General features: G+C 45.1%; 3 protein-coding genes across 9 annotated transcripts in view; 1 reads left to right on the forward strand and 2 right to left on the reverse strand.

Annotated features, from left to right (window-relative positions):
* DNAL1 (dynein axonemal light chain 1) overlaps positions 1-824 on the forward strand; it is a 44,389-nt gene extending 43,565 nt beyond the window's left edge. The window contains exon 8 of the mRNA XM_060617362.3: positions 445-824. Coding sequence (XP_060473345.1) covers positions 445-485 — 41 coding nt within the window. The 3' untranslated portion in view covers positions 486-824. The remainder of the gene's footprint in view (positions 1-444) is intronic.
* Positions 825-7,141: 6,317 nt separating this feature from the next.
* PNMA1 (PNMA family member 1) lies at positions 7,142-9,012 on the reverse strand. The gene has a single exon (XM_060629375.3). It carries the CDS (start codon positions 9,010-9,012, stop codon positions 7,951-7,953), a length of 1,062 nt encoding a protein of 353 aa, XP_060485358.1. The 3' UTR covers positions 7,142-7,950.
* A 1,479-nt stretch (positions 9,013-10,491) lies between these two features.
* Positions 10,492-19,251, reverse strand: part of MIDEAS (mitotic deacetylase associated SANT domain protein) — a 68,604-nt gene continuing 59,844 nt past the window's right edge. For 5 of the 7 annotated variants that reach the window (XM_060620216.3, XM_060620217.3, XM_060620220.3 and 2 more), the window contains 4 exons: positions 18,458-18,607; positions 16,667-16,879; positions 14,534-14,730; positions 10,492-14,136 (listed from right to left, as the gene is read on the reverse strand). In XM_060620216.3, coding sequence (XP_060476199.2) covers positions 13,956-14,136; positions 14,534-14,730; positions 16,667-16,879; positions 18,458-18,607 — 741 coding nt within the window. In that variant the 3' untranslated portion in view covers positions 10,492-13,955. Of the gene's footprint in view, positions 14,137-14,529; positions 14,731-16,666; positions 16,880-18,457; positions 18,608-19,251 lie in introns of those variants that run through there. The other 2 variants (XM_060620222.3, XM_060620221.3) reach the window with 2 other exon arrangements.

The following is a 19,251-nucleotide window of genomic DNA, read 5'->3' on the forward strand; positions in this document are numbered from 1 at the left end:
TCTTTTTATTTTTATTTTTTTCAAGTTTATTCCCATTGTTTAATATTTGCGAGAGTAAAATAAAAATTCAGATTTCTGGCAACACTGTGATTGCATATTTTAATTGTGAAAAATGAAGAATATTTCTTTGTGTTTAACATACACAGTTTTTAGTGTGTATATAGAGCTTTATTTTTCTGCCTGCCACCTGTAGGCACTTTTATTTGCAACTCTGCATTTGGGGAGCTAAATATTCACAAATGCTTATTATATTAATCCATTTGAGAAGTTTCCTGAGAAGCTTTTTGGATAATTTGAAATCGAAGAGATTATTTTATGAGATTATTTTTATTATGGCACACTTCCTAGTATTCATAGCGTCTCTGGTTAACAGAACAATATTTTCATTTAGAATTTAAAAAATCTGTTTAGAATGACCAGAAATAATTTTCTTTTTCATTTTAGGTACCCCAGTAATTAAAGAGGACGAGGAAGAAGATAACTAACACCATGTTTTCCGCTTCATGTTAACTTATTTAAACGTCATAAGAACAATAGATAAGTTTTGTATAATTGTCTATTTTAAAGATTCTGTGTGGGGCAAAAGATTATTAAGATAAAACAAATCTCTCATTCCTATCTTTTTTTAAACCTATTTAGTGTTTCTCCCCCCAAATAGTAACAGTAACACCAACTTCATATAGTCTAGTACTTTTTTTAGAAATTCAGATTTTCAATTTTTGTCTTTAGTCCCAATTGTGTACTTCGTGGCCCCATCTACTGAAACTTTTTATAGACTAGTCATTTTTAACAAAAAAGAATAACAAATATGGTTCTTTATTCAATTTAAGTTGTTGTTTTTTTTTTTTTAGACCAGGCATTTAAATATATATACTTAACCTTTGAGTCTGTAGACTATCTTTCCTGAAGGTCCATGTCCTTATGATTCAGAAGCACAAATATGTGACGCCTTTGGTTCAAAAGGCAGCACAGTGACAGGAAGAGTTCCTCTTGGAAGAAATGCAGAGCAGCCCTAGAACCAAGACTCCCAAAGTCCAGTTGGAAAAGCTGTGGTGAAAAAAGGAAAAATTAATATCTTGGAGGCCTTATAGCCCATGTTATATTTAGTTGTTTTTCCAAAAATGTGTGCAATGTCAACTGGAATTTAGGTTGTGTTTACATGCCTGGCCACTTGAGTCACTGTGCACAGTCAGCCATTCTGTGATCCAGGTCAGTGGTTGAAATGACTGCCATGATCATTCCTTTAACTGGTACTGTGGTCATGTTACTCATGTGGACCTGATTTTAGGCACACTTTTTGGTTTATAGTCCCTTATATGTTATATAAGGAAATGTATGTAAACAATAGTTATGTTTGAATTACTAGCCTAAATGTTGGCCATTCGTATATGTCAAAATTTTCCCTAATAACTTTGGTCTTTTGACCCTCACGTTGGGAGAAATGATTGCTATAAATAAGGATATAGAACCTAAAGACTGCATCTGATACCTTTCAATAGGTTAAATTTAGAATTTCAAAATATATTTTTAGAATGTTTCTGAGTTAAACAGCTCTTAAAATGAATTATGTAAGTGATTGTGGAGGGAAAAGAGAAGAGATATTTCATTATGGGATTGCAGGCAAATGGCAATATTTTTAAGGATTGCCTTCTCTATGAAGGATGGTAGGTGATTTAACCTTAAAATTGCAAAGCAATAGTTGGAGACAGAGCTTAGAATTTATCATATAAGAAAAAAAATCTTTTTGGAAAGTACAAGATATAGTAGTAGTCAGTAACCATATGATGATGAAGTCCATAGTAGGCCATGACTGAATCACTGACGGATTTCAGAAAAGAAGTTAGAGGCGCTCTGCCAAATTGTGCCTAAAGTCCCTCAACCAGAGACTGATTCTTATTTCCCCATTTACTTGTGTAAAACCAGTCAAAGAGGGGAGTGTCATTTTGTTTTTTTTTAAGTGATTGCATAAATAGTCCTGGGCTTCAGAAATTTTCAGCTATCATTTAAGTAGGAATTACGTGATTTCTCTGAGTCACTCTGATCTAAAGGGACCACTGCTTTGACAATCAATTCTGAATACAAACAGCAAGAGGAAAAATTAGTCCAACACTTTTTGCGTCCTTTTAGTTCTTCCTTATAATCTGGCTCTGGCTTACACATTCAAAGCCAATCTTTACTCTGGCTTACACATTCAAAGCCTTTGGGTATTTCTTTTGTGAACTGTAGGCAATGAGTATTCCCCTTGGTGATGTTTAAATCTTCAAAACTAGGAGGGAAGATGATCTTCTTCACTTGTAGTTTGCATGTCATCCAGTAGGAAAGCTTGAAGCCATTTTGCTATGTATGGATACATTTTCTAAAAGTTACTCTGGAAGTGAATATAATAGGGAATGAATAACTTCATATTGAATCTTAAAATGGCTTATGGTGTTGGCATTTGGTTTTCTGAATTCTATAATATAGAAACATTTTCTCTGCTTCTCCTTGTTGCTTAATATTTTTAAATCACTGATAGTTCTCAGAGATTGGGATGGATTCTCTCTGTGCTCTTGGTTTAAAGCATTATGCCATTTTAGTGGCTCATCTAAATTTTTTCTATTCTTGTAATGATGGTAGAGCTCTGGAATCCATCCAGTATTTTAATTTTTCACAGGTAACTTGATTTTAGTCTGCAAAGGAATTCAACTTTTCTATGTTCCCTAACTGTAAGTTTATGGCTGTATTACCTGGTCAGGCCTTGAAAGGTTTTTGTGTTCTGTGTTCATAGGAGTTTGTTCCTTTAGACCAGAGTTTCTCAGTGTTGGCACTATTACCATTTTGGGTTGGATAATGTTATCCTGTGTATTATAGGATGTTTAGCACTATCTCTGGCTTCTACTCACTAGATACCAGTAGAATCCCCAGTTTCATTCTGACAACCAAAAATGTCTTCAGACATTACCATCTGTCCCCTCTGGCAGTGGGGTAGGAACAGATTCGTCCCTGGTTAAGAACCAGTGCTTTATACTAACATTCCTTTTGTCCAGGTGCATTTATTTTCACTCTAGCCATATATGCCTCCTGAGTTGTTGTATGAGAGAAGGTGATGTATTTAATAATTATGGATGGAAGGAAAATGGTCGTTGGTGTTTTGCTTTTTTGTAATGCTCATTTTAATAATTGTCATATAACATTAGAAACTCAGGGCTGGAAGGTTCAACTTACGTTTTTCAGCAGGGTCTCAACTTTTATTTCTTAGTATTCCTGCTTATCCTAGGACAGTGATTGTTAACCTACCTCTCTCTTACTATAACAGAATTCAACTTTATGATAGATTTTGCTTTATCTTTGAACATTTTGAGTGTACTTTTAGAAAATGGATCATTCTTTAAATGTTTGTTCATTGCCCACTAATGCATAGATTTTCTAGACTGTAGCAGTCATTAAATACAGAAAAATATTGTATAGAATTTGGAAACATTTGGTAATCATATGTGAAAGTTAGCTGGTGTAGACACCAATTTTGGATGTGATCAGAAGAATGTCATGATAATTGGTCATTAACTTGGTGTTACTTGGTATGGTTATTAGACACTTAAATGTGGTTCTTGTGTGGAAAAAGAATTTTGACTTGAATAGATTCTTCTTTTACCCGTGGTCTGAAGTAGAGTAAGGAGGAATAAAAAATGAATCTTAACTGTTGACTTATTCTCAGAATTGGTGATGTGTAAGTGGAGTTGAAGGTAGTTATCTCTGTGACCAAGAATCTTCCACCTGGGTTTTTCTTAGGACTAAATGGAAAAAGTGTAGGGTCTAGGAAGGTTGGACTTAATCATTAACTTTTAAAAATTGGTGTGTTGGGGGGTGGGGAGTGTCAAAGTATTGATCACGAATAGTGTCTCTTTAACTGCAGTTTGTCAGTTTGTGAGGACCTTACATTATAATTGTTGGTAAAGGGAGAAAACTAACTGCTGAACTGAAAGTTATCTTTTAACTGAAATTAATCCCTTCGGCACATGTTTTCTTTATTTAGGCTGCTTAATAGGTTTAATTAAACATAAAACAAGTTTCAGTGTAGCAGCGTTGGTGCTTCTGACACAGCTAACTTGACCATATTCCTTTATCCTCACTCTAGCATGAGGTTTTGGTTTTGATTTTTGTTTTTTCATAAAACCATAAAATAGGTGCAATAAAAAAAAAATAGAGTATGTCTTAAAAAAAAATCACTGAACTTTTAGAAATCCCACATCGAAATCTCTGTTGCTACCTTTTTATAACTGACTGCAAAGGAAGAAAACTGAAAGTCAAAATGAGACTGAGTCTTACTTTTTTCTAACCTAAGAAACATTTTCACTTGCCACTTGGAGAAGTCATAACTGGATTCTAGTTACTTCCCATATTGGGCAGATTAGAGGGGAACCAGCCAACCAAATTATGATCTAGCAAATTTTAACAAGGGGATGGGGGAGAGTAAACTATTTTGCCATAGATTTGCACTTTAAAATTATGAACTGGATGTTGGTAGACAGGAATCCCAAAGGGCAGATAGGTAAATACCTAGCCTGCATGTGGATAGTAGAGAATCAGACTTATCCTTGCTCGTTCTCAGCCAACCTGAGCAATAGTTGTCTGTTGACATAATCAGAGTCTGGATTTCCCTATTTCCCTCCTTGCTGTCATCTTCCATGTCTGCTACATTGACAGTCATCCCTCTGGGGAATGTGTCATGTAGAATTCTCTTACTCAGAATAGAAACTTTGTGCGTTAGTTATCTTTCCCACGTCTAGATTTTAACAGTTAATTTAGATGTTGGTTAAATTAAGCTGTGGCTAATGTGACAAGGGTGGGAAGTTCTTTGCTTCTTTGATCTGCAGGATACCTGCCTCTGAGGTGCTATTGCCTGGAGGGATCAATCCCATCAAAAGACTGGTGGTAGAGAATATACATACAGCTAGCTGCTTCTCCCAGGGTGTCAGTCATGATAACGAGCATCATTCCAGAATCTTTGGCTTCTAGAACCAACTCCATTCTAAAGAACATTTTAACATCTATTAATACTTTGATAATAATCTTTTATATGCAGGAATTTTGTAGCATGACTTTATGACTAAACTTATTGTGTTAACTTATTTAGAAATGTTGAGTTTCTGAATGTTATTTTGTGAAACTTGTTTTAAAATAGTAATAAATTGTGTTATTTTCTAAAAAAAAATTAATTCGTATCTTTTTTTGGTTATGTGGCCATTCGCTTTAGCTAGTATAGAGCAACCATGTGAACTTCCAATCACATTCAATTCTGAAGAAATTTGGCCTTTAGATCAAACATTCCACACAGCTTGTGTGAGTGTGTATGAGACAGGGAGAGAGCCTGACTCATTTCTTTATGCCATTTTTTTCCCCCTGTAGTTCACTACCAGTGATAATCTCCTCTTCCAGGTTTGTAAGTCTTCACTAGAAGGCCTCTGGGCACCATTCCAAATGATTGGGATCCTGCAAAGTGCTTCCCGGAACCGGAAGGACAATTCCTAGTCCTCTCCTTACTGGTAGTATACAAGTTTAAGGTTGATTGATAGGCCCCTGATTTGTGGTCTGGAATAACCTGACACTGGCCAGCCCCTTTTTGATCCACAAGAAACAAGATAGCCTAGTAATAGCTGTAACATTACACATTGTCTCAGCACATATTCTGTGCTATCAACCAAATATAATTTTGGCCTCAGAATGGGACTGTGGTGCAGTTTCTACTTCTTTATTCCACAGTTCTTTGGTTCTAAGGATGTTTCTTGCTGCTGTCCTCCTTTAAAAAGCAGATTTTAATTTTTGAGCCTTTTATAAAGAGAAACCCTTAATTCAGATAAGAAACAGCTCATTATTTTTAGTTTTCTAGAATAAAGGATGGACATCTAGAATCCTTACATGTGTACCATATATATGTAATCAAATACATATGTATGTATATGTCGATATATAACCGTTGCATATAATAAAAGAATCTGAAGTAATAACCCTCCTTCCTAAGATGCAGTCAGTTCTGCAGCTATAAGAAGGTATATCTCTATGTACAGACATTGAAGGATGCCTCTGACATCGGGTGAGAGGAACCCACTATTTTCGTCATGAACGTAACTTGCGTGGAGTGAGAATGTGTGTGTATATGTGGCTGGCTGGTGTGAGGTGGCAGTGGGAGCAGGTGAGAAACAGGATTGTGTGGTTGGGGTGGGAGACTGCTGTAGCGTGTTTGTGTCTGTGTGTGTGCATGCGCGTGGTGGGAGGAGGGAGTGTGTTTATGGGAGTGTCAGGGGGAAGGTGGGAGTGAATGTGTACAGATAAGATTCTGAGAAGTGAGGGGGGCGTGTACCCGGTGCCATGCTGTCATGCCAATGGCGATGGAGAGGGAAGCTATGTGAGTTGGGGAGTAGAGGAATGAGGACATGTTTACTGGGGGAAGCAAAGACTTGCGTATCTGTTGTTGAGAATCAAACATTTGGAGATGTGTGTGTTAAGCGTGTGAGAGTGGAACAGATGACATGAGTACAGAAAAATGTTTGAATGTACACCAGTAGTAGCCTTTATAAATAAATTTTTACCTGATGATTGTTAAATAGGTTGGCTGTAATTTTAAAGCTTTGTTACTAGGGGAAAACTCCACTGAACTCTTACGCTCATGTAACCACTTCTGGATTTACTAGGATTTCAAGACACCTTTGGTCACTAAAGCTCTGAAGTCAAACATGTTTTTCAACTGTTTCCCTATTTGTACCCTCTTGATATCAAATGGCTGCTATAAATCTGAAACCTTCATTTTAAGCTGAGGAATTATTCCTCAGCAAAATAAACACCTTTAGCTGAAAAAGGATTTAGAAAGGGGAGAAAAAGCATTGCTAGATGACATCCTGAGCCCCATTTCAGGATTTTCTAACATTTTACAGTGTTAATATTTACGTAGGTCTTTTTAGCCTTCTAACACTTGCCTTGTAGAAAACATGCAAAAGTTGAAAATACCAAAAGGTTCTGCAATTTAAACTCGCATAGTATGACATGAAGTTTAAAGATAAAATCATTGAAGTCTGATTTTTTTAGCAGCATGGGGAAGTCTTCCTAAGAGAACATAGAGCTTAATTACACTTAAATTTTGTACATGTGTCAGAAAAACAAGACAATAGAATTTTTAAAATATTTTTATTCATATACATGTATTTTGATAACTTGAAATTTAGAACACTTAGAATCAGCATGAACAAGAACTACCATTCAATGACAGACTTGAAGTGGGGAACTAGACACTGTAACTGGTTCTTTATAACCTTCCCATGCAGTTTATATCTGTATCTTGTACAGAGAAAAATTGATTCACACAGTTCTAGAATTGTTTCCTAACACCCCATTCCATAGTCTCAGAACACTTGTCAATTAAACTGATCCAGACGTTTCAAGATGAAAAATAAGAAATTTGCTTTGTATGGTTGAATAGTAGTATCTAATTAAGTCACATTTCTTTCCATTAATATAAATTAGGAACAATTTACTGTAAACACAGAACCATTCACGATATTAGTAATAACGGCTCATATTTTTACTGAACGCTTTTTGTGTTTGCCAGGTCCTGCGCTAAACATCAGAACATGCAATTTCACACTTAATTACCTCAATGGGAAGTGTCACAAATTCACATGTTTTACAACTGATGATTGCCGCAACGACAGCTTGCACTGAGCACTGGTGCACAAGTCTTTACCTGGCACTGCAGCTAGGTACGACTCATAGTAAGTAGCTCAGGGTGCTCATTTGCACGATTGAACTAATGTTACATGAATACCCAGGCCTACTGCCTCCCTGCTCTCAAACCCCCTCCCCCCCCCCCCCCCCCCCAGCACATGGCTAAGTCTTTACTACTAAGAGACACCTGTAAGATAGCATGGAGACCAGGAAAGCAGCTGTGATCTAGATCTGCAGTACAGCGTTTCCTGGGCCTCAGAAGTGCCCCTCCAGGCCTAACTGCAGGAGGGCGGCCTCAGCCTCCTCCTCCTCCTCCTTGGCCTCCTCCTCTCGGATCTGCACCAGCAACTGGAAGAGGTTAGGGGCAGGCCCTTCCGCAGCCCCCGTCAGCCACAGCTGCCTTCGGATGGCCCCGCTGTGGTTGGCCCCGGCAATAACCTGCTCCAGGCGGGCCTGGTTCACGTTATCTTTATCTATAGCCCCCTTCTCCACCACCTTCTGCAGAAGAGGCTCCAGTCGAATGACATAGGCGGATAACTTTTCTCCCGGGTTCTGGTAAGTGTTCAGAAATCTGACCTGCGCATCCCTAGAGCTCTCGACGCTCCCAAACACCTGCTCAAGCGCCTTCAGGCATTCAGCAGTGGTTATTGCAGGGTTGTTAGTCTTGAGGATGCGGATGACATCAGCGGCAGGGCCTCTAAGACTCTCCATCAACCGCCGCCTCTTTTCTACATCAGACACCTGCCACTCCTCTATGACCTCATTAGTGTGTTCCAGCCAGGGATCAAAGGTCTCCTCCCCCGGCCCCGGGATGTCCCTCCCAGAGAACAGCGTCAGCTTCTTGTACCATATGGACTCAACAAGAGGCTGAATAACATTATCCAAAATATAGTTTAGCATCTCTGCCGGCATATCTGGGCCTGGGGCCGGAGCAGGGTTCTGAAACCCAAGGACGCGGGCAACATCTTGCACGGTCCACCCCTCTCTCGCCAGGAAGAGGTGCAGCCTTTCTAAAAATTCAGCATCGGAAGTCGGGGGTTTAAAGACCACTTTCCAGACCCCTCCTTTACCCGGCATCTCCCTGGGGATCGCGGCGTAATCGACAGCGCCAGTGAGCTCTAACAAGGCTGCTTTTGCATTCTCTTCCCTCCAAAACATTCTCCCAAGTACTCGATAGGGCACCTGGGGCATCGCAGCCTGGAGGGTCTCTTCGATTTCAGCCTCATCACAGTTCACTGGGATCCCCCAGACCAGCAGCGCTCTCTGGGAGTTCACATCCATCCCCCTGCACCAGTCTTCCAACAGCGTCATCGCCATTTTCCCCACTGTCAAGGGCCCCAACTCTACAAATAAGGATTCGACTGTGGCTCCCTGTGCTCTGGGACTTAGGACAGCAGCAGACACTCCCCCCAATATGCCCGAGGGAGGCAAGCTTCACGCGATCACAATGAACAGATGACACCAGAGTCCTCCTCTTGTCCTTTCGCTGCCCCGCAAAGTCAGTCCTTCGGCTGGCTCTCCGAGCGAAGCCTCTGGGATGCTCTGGCAGTCAGTCACGCGTCCGCCGCCATCTTGCGTCTCCGGTCGGGGTCTGCAGCCCGGGTCTCCCACCCGCACGCAGGGTGTCGTGTCGCAGCGCAGAAGGCGAGGAGCGACGGCGGGTGGCGAAGCCTGGAGCCGCGGGGCTGAAGAGGCGCCGGGGTGTGGTCGCGGGGCGTGGCCGCCTCCTCTCGGCAGCTGGGGCGTCGGGCACCGCTGCTTGCTCCCGCTGTTGATCCGGCGTTCGCGGTCGGAGCCCGGCCTTCAGTTGGGCGAGGAGCGGCTGCTTTGCAGACAAGGGCTGCTGCGCAGTCCCCGAAGGAAGAGACTGTTCTGAGGTCGCGGCGGCGGCGGCGGGGCCAGTCCGCAAGTGGCTTCTTTGCAGACCTAGTGATGGCTCCAGGCGGCGAGGTGGCCGAGGAACGACGACACGGGCAGCGGAGGCGCCAGGAGGACGGAGAAGCGAGGCAAGGGCGGGCAGGAGTGGCGGTGCGCCGGCTGCGGCGGGCTGCGGCGGTGTGGCGCAGCTCCGCTGCCAGGTCCTGGGATCCGCAGCCAGCGAAGGCGTTACTGCCGCAGTGGGGAGCGGGGCAGGCCCAGTGAGCTGCTTCCGCCCCGCCCCGGAGCGTAACCATGGCAACGGTGGCCTTGACTACCTGAGTTCCTCGAGTTCCCGTGGTTCTCCGGGTCGAGCGGTTGCCAAGGTGCTAGCGAGGGTCTCCAGGCGTTACTTTGATAGCGCATTTCCTTTTTCACGTTTTCCGGATTTTTTTTTTTTTTTTTTTTCTAACAAAGCACCGTGTTTAAAAGGTAATACAATTCTGGAGTGAAGTTAAGGTGATATTGTTGAAAATGCATCCGTCAAGGCAAACTTGGCCTGCCGCTGCATAGGAAAATATCATCTTTAGCACCGCGACTTCCCTGTGCCACCTGATGGCATTCTGCACCCTCCATACTTTAGGTCAATGAAACTAACACGTTGGAAGTGTGCCGTGTACATATTTTTGTGTGAGACACTGAGTTGAGACTCTTTCTTGTCTAAAGTTATGTAAAAAGATCCGTGTCTATTCAGTAATCTTTGCAAACAGGCAAACACTAGCGTGTTATTTTTCCTCTCCCGGCATCACTGACAAAGACCTGATGAAAAGAGAATCCTTGTGGTTCCAAATGTCAAGTAATACATTGCAAGCAAAACAAGGCCTACTTAGTCGATCCCAGATGGTGAAAATCTCCCCAAAAGAACACAGCCTTCAACTCTGAATTTTTAAAACCTTATTTAATAAAAGGTTTAAAGATACAGAAGAACATTCAAAAGTAAATAAGTTACATAGGTACATTACAATCACATCCGCAAGATTTACTTTAGTGTGTTATTTTTTTTTTTTTATAAAAAGCACACAAAAAATAAAATCTTCAGTCTGGTCTATCACAACTGTACAGCAAAAGAGGTAATATATATATATATATACACACTATTTTAATATGTAACAGTCTTTAAAAAAGGGTGCCACAGGCAGCAAACACACAAAAGGCAGTGTCTGATGTTTTTTTCCCCAAAATAAAAGGAATATACTTATTTATATGCTATTAAAATATCTGTACAATAATTACAGACTGTCAAGGCTGTTCCTGTGCTGTCCCCTCCAAACAAGGCCTTCAACTTAGAGACAAACAAGGAAAAGGTGAAACAGCTGCAAACTGTTAGAGGCAAATATTAACACAGCAAAATATGGGGAGGACATACAATTGTTTTATAAAAATATGCATACTTCCTGTAAACCTAAGGAGTTAGGCTTGCTAGTCTGGTAATAAATACCGTTCGAAAAAAGAGAGCCCCAGAGAAAATATATTTAAACAGCTGAGGCTTGAGTATGTGTTGTATTCCTCCTTCATCTTAACATCTGGCACATGAGAAGAAAGAGGTTAGGTCACTGAGGCAGTTAAATATAGGGGATTTCTTTTAGACATAAGCAGCACACGACCTCTGTGCCAGGGGTGGAGGTGGGGAGGCAGAAGGGATGAGGGTGTACCTTAGCTGTGAGGGGGGCTGCTGAAGGCATGGAGGCCAGTGCACTGAAGCACAGACTCCGTGGGTGGGTAAGAGACCTCAGAAACGGTCTGGAACACAGGCACTAGGTTAATTTCATGCCCTTAGCGAAGTGTAGATGGAGACTGGAAGATGGATATGTGAAATGGTGTGGGGAGGGCATAATAAAGCTGGAGGTGTTTGTCATTTAACTTCTTAAACAGCTCTGAACAGAAGAAAAAAGGAAGAAACACAAACAAGATGAGCCTAATGTGTTCACAGGGAGAAAGCACCATAAAGGATATACCTATCCCAGCTCCTATGGCTGCACCTACTTTATTGGCAGGTCACTTGGAACAATTGCATCTGCCCTCTAAACGTTTTAACTTTCACCTTATATTCTAGATGTAAATCCATCCTGGAGCATGAACGCTTCTAAAATACAGGGTCTGGTGGAATTAATACAGAGGTACCACCTTGATTTTCTCCACCAACATTTCACCTAGTCTGATTTCTATGAGCTTAGAAGAGGAGAATCACTCTAAACGAAGGAGGTTCCTGTTACCATGTGTCCACAGAGGGGCCTGAAACTAAATTATATTTAAATAGAAAAAACCTTGGGAAACATAAGTAGCACTTTGGGGCAAAGCTGCGAAGGCACTCTTATTACATAAGTGATTTAGCAGACAGCCTAAATTTGCTACCCTTCTATTTCTGGAGGGTGTACCAGATTTCTGCGATCTTGGGACATTGAGTCTGTAGAAGCCTTTGGAGGAAACTAACTGGGAAGTTGAAGATCTATGTAGCGGTCCTGGAGTCTGGCGGGGAGACTATGTTGCTCCCATATCTGGGGTCCTGAAGAACCATATTAATGCATAAATCAATGCTGAAAAACACCAGTTAGTGCATAGTTTAGAAACAAAACTCCCTCCCCACTCTTAGCTACCAACATGGCGCCTTTAGGCTATCTTGTAAGGAGAGTAGTAGAATTTTTGGCTCCTTCCTAACATGCTGACCTGCATTCTTGCAACATACTTGCATTCACTTAGAACTTCTAACACAACTAAACTTGAGTAGCAAGATCAGAAAAATAACTCAGCCCTCTATGGGACTGGCAAGGGAGGCCTCTGGAACCTTCTAGCACTTCACTTCAGTGACTCCATGCCAAATATGGCTTCTTCAAACTAGAAACAAAACTAGAATTCTGGCTTCCAGTCAATCCCCTCAGGCAATCTGAAAATACAGCCAGAGAAGAGGTAGCAATAAGAACTGCCTTTGATCTCCCTTGCTCCTGCTGGTCTTTGTGTGGCTTTGGTGACACCTTCCACCTTTCCACCCTCTTTCAGTGCTACTAATCACCCCTACTGGCAACAGCTTCCAGAGCAATGAGGTGAGGGACCTTAGGGTCTTAGGAATGGGGGGGGGGGGGGGGGGGGGCGGGGCGCGGATGCCAAGAAGGTGCCTTATTTTGGGATAAATGCACTTGGGCCTCTGGAAAGCAAGAGGCCCCTGGTCCCTGAGAGGATGTTAAAAATTAAATATTAAGAATAAATAAATAGCTCCCAAATGACACAAGTCGAGGAATGAAGGCTCCTGTCCAATCTGGTTAGGAGACCTCCCCCTCCCAGGGAAGGATCCAGAAATCTCCAGCATGTAGGACCGGGGGCTGGGCGGTGGATATCCACACTAGACCAGGTGGGATGGGGTGAGGAAGCAGCTGCCAAGGGCAGGACATACGCAGGCAAGGAACCTGCGGCAAGAGGGAACAGGCTGGGCCCAGGATAAACCCCCTTAGCAGCCTTCGGGGACCAAAAGTGTTTGGCAAAAAGGTGGGAAGCAAGAAGAGCCAGGGCTTATCAAAAGTTCTCTCCAGCCCAACCCTACAACTTCCACCCTCTGCACAGTTCCCTTCCTTCCAGCAGACTGAGAGCTTGAGACCCGACACTGGCCCCTTCCCCAAATATCTGAGAAAACTTCACAGCCCTAGCAGGCCGGTAGCAAGCAGCAAAGGGACAGGTACCTGTCCTCTGCCCTATAGGCATTCTGGTAGCTTTCCTCCCATAGGTGGTGGCCTGAGGACAGGGTCACCGGAGCAGCTTAGGCCTGGACATTGTCGTGTAGGGGACAGCACAGGTACCAGGCTGAGCTCCTTCTCGGAGACGGCCACCACAATCCCTCCAGGGGAGTTCCTCTTTTCGGGGCTTGGGGCAGGGCCTGTGCAGCCTTTCAGGTCCTCTGGGGGGGCGGGGAATAATGCTGCAAGGAGGGTGAGCTTGTGCTTGCTTGGCTCTCCATGGTGACCGAGGGGGAGCAGGGGGAACCAGGAGGACCGGAAGAGGCTGCGCGGCAGCAGCGGTCCCAGCGTGGGAGGCAGCAGTGGCGGCGCTGGAGCCCGTCCGGAGGGGCAGCCCCAGCCAGCAGGGGCCTTCGCAGTGCAGTTGGAGGAACGCGCAAGGACTACTTCCGACAGACAGAATGCAAAGAGAACTGGATCCTGCAGCCTAGACGACTGCTCCTGGGGCCTTTATAAATAAAAGAGCCGTTTATTTTATTGTCTTGTTCTTCCGAGAAAAGTCCACGTGATCTCTCCTCTCTCCCTCTGGAGGTTCCAGGGTGCTCGCAGGAGCTCGGGCAGGCTGGTGCAGGGAGGGCCGGGGGTCCAGGGCGAGGGGCGGGCCCCTGAGCCCCCGCGGCGTCAGCCCCTCTCACCCGCGCCGCTCTCCTCGCGCAGCGCGGGCTGGTGCGGAGAGGCGGCGGCTGCGGTTGCCGCGGCGGCAGCGGCCTCCTTCTCCTTCTGCCTCAGGGCGGCAGCCTTCTTCTCCTGTTCTGCGTGGCTCTTCATGTGGGCGCTGCGGCTCTTCACCTTGTAAAACACCCTGCGGCCGGGCAGGAGGGGCTCCAGTAAGAGGGCCGTCCCCACCCCCCACCCCCTGACCACCAGACTAGAGAGCGTGCGTGCGGGTGCGCGTGTGTCTGGGCAGTGTGCGTGTGCGCTCCCGTGCATGGGTGCGTCTGTGTGGCGGGCGGGTCCCCGGCCCAGTCTGACTGGCTTGGGCCACACGGCCCGCACCACCTTCCACCTAGGGAACTGAAGGGTTCCGGATCCAGTGCTGTCACCCCCTCCTCTAAGAGCTGCCAAGTGACGTCACTGCCCTAGAAACCCTCGGAGCCAATCAGATGACAAGGCGAAAGCTCCCCTGGAAAGCACACTTCCTGGCCCCCAGCCGTGGCCACCCTGCTGGGTCCCAGGGGAGGCAGGGCCTAGCATCTTACCTGCCACACTTTTTACAAGGGAAAGTGTTCTCTTGATTCTGGGTCTTGTTAAATGTCTCCGGTTTTTTCTTCTTCTCCGAGAAAGGTAGTGCCCTCCGTGACTTCCCTGCCCCCTCTCTTGGCTTCTCTGAGGCTTGGCCACCAGCAGAGCCAGGGGCGTTAGACTCATGGCTTCGGAGGATGAGGATGTCATTGGCCTGGAGAGGATCAAACAAGGAGAGGTGAGAGATCTGGGGAAGAGAGGTTCCTGAATTCTGGCATCTCAGGAACACAGGGCTCTTAAAGGTCAGATGCTCCTGCCAAACGGTCCTCTAGAATCCACTGGAATCCTTTCAGTGACAAGGTACTCACTGCTTTTTGCCAGCCCATTTGGGTCTTTAGCCAACTTTTTTTTTTTTTTTTAATGTTTATTTTTGAGAGAGAGAGAGAGAGAGAGACAGCACAAGCTGGGGAGGGGCAAAGAGAGAGGGAGACATGGAACCTGAAGCAGGCTCCAGGCTCTGAGCTGTCAGCACAGAGCCGGATGCACAGCTCAGACTCAAGAGCCACGAGATCATAACCGGACCCAAAGTCAGACGCTGAGCCAACTGAGCCACCCACGCGCCCCTGGCCAACTGTATCTTTACAAAGCTGTTGGTACAGTAATCCTGTGGGACAGCCCAAGCTGCCAGAAGACGTCTCCCTGCATCTATCTGAAGGGGGTCTTGGTGTCTCAATTAATGTTTTCATGTCTTCAGTCATTTAGTCCATCCATTCATGCCTTAACTCCATAAATCAGATTCAAATCCATGTGACGGTGCCATATGCTGGGGATACAGAGGGGACAGACAGGAGCCCCTGCTCTCAGGGAGCTTGAAATCTAGTGAAAGGGACAGACAGCATGAGTCACCACGAGAAATGCCAAGCAGATGATGGAGAGTGGAGGACACCTGGAACAGACCTGGAGAGGTGCTTGGGGGGAATCACAGGCCTTGGGTTAGGGGAGCCTCAGATGGCCGCTAGGAGTCATAAGTACGTGCATGGGGTTGACCCTCCTAGGGAAGTATTCCCAAAAGTCAGCAGGACTTGATGAAGCTTGCGCATAGAGCACAGCTCTGGGAGGAAAAGCACAGCCCAGGCTCAGAAGGGAGCAAACAGTCTGGAGTCTTCCTGCAAGCCTGAGTGTACAACACAAAAAAAATCTGTAAGGCTCTCATAGTAATCCCTACTCTCTTTGTGGGGACATCTCCCCGACAAGGAACACCTCTGGTGGTATGTGTTGTTTCTTGGTCTATGATATGGTGGACAGAGGACTTCACTACGAGGACTGCAGGCAGGAACTCAGGCAAGTCACATATCATCTCTGAACTCAGTTCCGTCTATCTTTGAGGTAGGGGTTAACACTTTATGGGGTTATTGTGAGGAATTAATGAGATCCTGGAAAGGAAGGCACTTTGCAGAGAACCTATGAGAGGGGCCATTGTTATTATTCTCATTGTTTCAGCCCTTTTTTTTTTTTAAGTTTATTTTGAGAGAGAGAGAGAGAGAGAGAGAGAGAGAGAGAGAATGCAAGTGGGGGAAAGGGAAAGAAAGAGAATCCCAAGCAGTCTCCACACCAACAGCACAGAGCCCAATAAGGGGCTGGAACTCACGAACCACTAGATCATGACCTGAGCCAAAGCTTAACCAACTGAGCCACCCAGGCACCCCAATGTTTCAGCTCATTCTTGTCAGATATTCTTGTCAGGGACACAGCTCTCTTATGGAGAGCCTGCCACAGGTACAACTCATAGATGCTTCTGCCACGTCCCACACACCTTTTGGGTTTTCACAAGGCCTTCTTCTTCAGTCTCAGGTACAGAAGCAGTATAGTATAAAAACTTAATAGCACAATTTTGGAGTCAGGCTGCCTACCAGCTGTCTTATCTAGGGGCCTCCATCTCCTCATCTGTAAAATGGGAATGATGACAGTACCTACCACATAGGGTTATGAGGATTAAATAAGTTAAAAACGTAAGGTACTTAGTACATTTCCTGCCATCATGGCGATGATCATCATCACCATGTTCCTGTTCTGCCCTCCCTCCCTCACCCCCAGGCCCAGCTCCAGCCCTCCTCCTGGCCCTGGGCTCCCCTAGTGGAGGTCACACTTACCGACTCATTGGCCTGTAGTGTCTGTGTGGCTTTGACAGCCGCTGCCCTCCGGCTTCGCTCTCGCCCCTCTTCCTGCTCTCCCTTCTCCTGGATCTCTGGCACTTCCTCCTCCCCCTCCTTCCTGGGCTCCTTTACTTCTCTCTTGGGCTCCAGCCTCTCTTCACTTGGAGACTCTCTTCTGGGAAGAGGCATCCTTGGGAACTTCTGGGAAGTCTATGGGGGATAAGAATGAGGGCAGTGAGCCTGGAGCTCTAGTTACACAGCCATACTGCTCCGATTCTGACCCAGCCGGGGACGACTAGTCCCTGCTCATCCTGCTTGCCTGGCCTGGCCCAGCCAGCCTCCTGCACTACATAATTCTATATCCTCCCCCAGATAGTCGGCCTGGGAAAGAAGAGGGAGTCTTGAGCCCTGAAAGCCCTCAGGAAGAGACTGAGCACTTGAGATTGAGCTCGGGGCAGGAAGGGAGCATGCCAGTCCAAGAGACAGACACATCCTTTGGCAAGGTGGTCCGGAGGAGCAGACAGCAGCCTTAGCTCCAGTTCTAAACTGTCTTTGTAATGCTTCTGGGAACTCCACCCACTTCCCCGTCTGTAAAAGAGGGACCAAACCACTCCCTGTCTTCATGCAGCATGTCAGCAAGTATGGAGTTATAACCCCAACATGATGTTAGATGGATATGTGGACACAGAATTAAATAGCATTCTCTTTTCGATCCTGATTACGTCAAACATAAAGTTTTGAGTTAGGTCTAAATGTGTCTTTTATACTTCTCCAGACTTTATTATTATTTTTTAGAGATTTTTTTGAAACTTCTGCTTGTCTCTATTTAATGCTTCCCTAATAATTTTTCCTGTGATTCAGATTTTTTTTAATATTTATTTTTGAGGGCGAGAGAGACACAGAGCGCAAGCAGGAGAGGGGCAGAGAGAGAGGGAGACACAGAATCCAAAGCAGGTTCCAGGCTCCGAGCTGTCAGCACAGAGCCCGACGTGGGGTTTGAACTCACAAACCACGAGATCACAACCTGAGCTTAAACTGGACGCTTCACCAACTGAGCCATCCAGGTGCCCCTTAAAGATTTTATTTTTAAGTAATCTACACTGAACGTGGGGCTCGGACTCACGAGCTCAAGATCAAGAGTCGCACACTCCCTAGAATAAGCCCCCAGACTTAATTAACCAAAGGTCAGGTCTGAGACTCAGAGCCCTGGCAGGTAACAGTATCTACCTGGAATTTAACAACACTGGGCTCTCATATATATTTACTTTTGCTAGTGCCTTCTACGGCAAACAGTACTGGTTTTCTGCTTATGATTGGGACATAACATTTCCCTTCTGAGTAAAAACTGAGTTGACTTAAAGAAAAATATGAAGTAGTAGCCCAGGTGGTATGTGGATGTTGCAGAAACAGTAACGTTGACATGTGGTAGGATGCAGAGATGACACATTCATGATGGTTGTACAAGAATGCCTCAAGTTTGGGCAATAGTATTAGAGGTGCGCTGTGAGGAGACAGGAGGTCAGTGCTGATGCAGATATTGTGGGAAAATTCCCCAATGTTCTGCATCAACACAATGTATTATTACCTTGCCGCTGACAGACAGAGAGGGGGACCTAAAGGGCTAGGTCCAGTGCCCAGGACATCAGCTCCTTGGGGCTGTCAGGGACACTGCCTTGCTCTCTTTACCCTCCAGGGGCTTCCAGAGAGCTTGGCCCCAGGCTCTCAACTCAGCCCTCGGCCCCAGACACAGTCAGGACTCTAAGCAGCTGAGGCTGGGAAGGGAGTCACCTTAATATCCACTTCAACCTCTTCCTGGGCCGACTTCTCGTCACTTGTATCCACATCCCCGAAGGTTAGCGTCCCGTTGCGACCAATTTTCACCTGCTTCTTGTAGGTGTAGTAGAATTCCACGCATTGGGCCACGGTCTTGGTCTGGATCTGATTTGAAGCCAAAACTGAGGTCAGAGTTCCTGGCTCAGCTCATCTGCCTGGAGATTCTCCAGCCTTTCCCATCCATGCATGTCCCCTCCTCCCCAAATGCTAAACCCAAGAAACCCAAGAAATACAAGCATTTCTCCAATGCCTTCTCTGAACAAACCACTGACTAATTCAATTAAACAACACTTCAGCACTATTAGGAAGGGGAAAAAAAAAGCCAAAAAGGACCACATGGAGCCATTGGGAAGATTTGAATAGGGATTGCATATTAGAGAATATTATTAGTTTAAATTTCTTGGGTATGATAATAGTATTATGGTTTTGCAAGAATATATAACCTTGTTTTTAAGAGATATTTGGATCAAGTCTGTAACATACCTTTAAAAAAATTTTTAAGAGAGCATGAGCAGGGGAGAGGGGTATAGGGAAGGGGGGGGCAGTGAGAGAGAATCTCAAGCAGGTGTCATGCTGAGCACAGAGCCCAACATGGGTCTCAATCCAATATTCTGGGATCATGACCTGAGCCGAAATCAAGAGTTTGTCACTTGGGGCACCCTGGTGGCTCAATGGATTAAGCATTTGACTCGTGGTTTTGGCTCAGGTCATGATCTCACAGTTCATGGATTCGAGCCTCCCATCAGGTT

This window comes from Panthera onca, chromosome B3 (assembly GCF_046562875.1).
Source record: "Panthera onca isolate mPanOnc1 chromosome B3, mPanOnc1 haplotype 2, whole genome shotgun sequence".
Classification (NCBI taxonomy): domain Eukaryota; kingdom Metazoa; phylum Chordata; class Mammalia; order Carnivora; family Felidae; genus Panthera; species Panthera onca.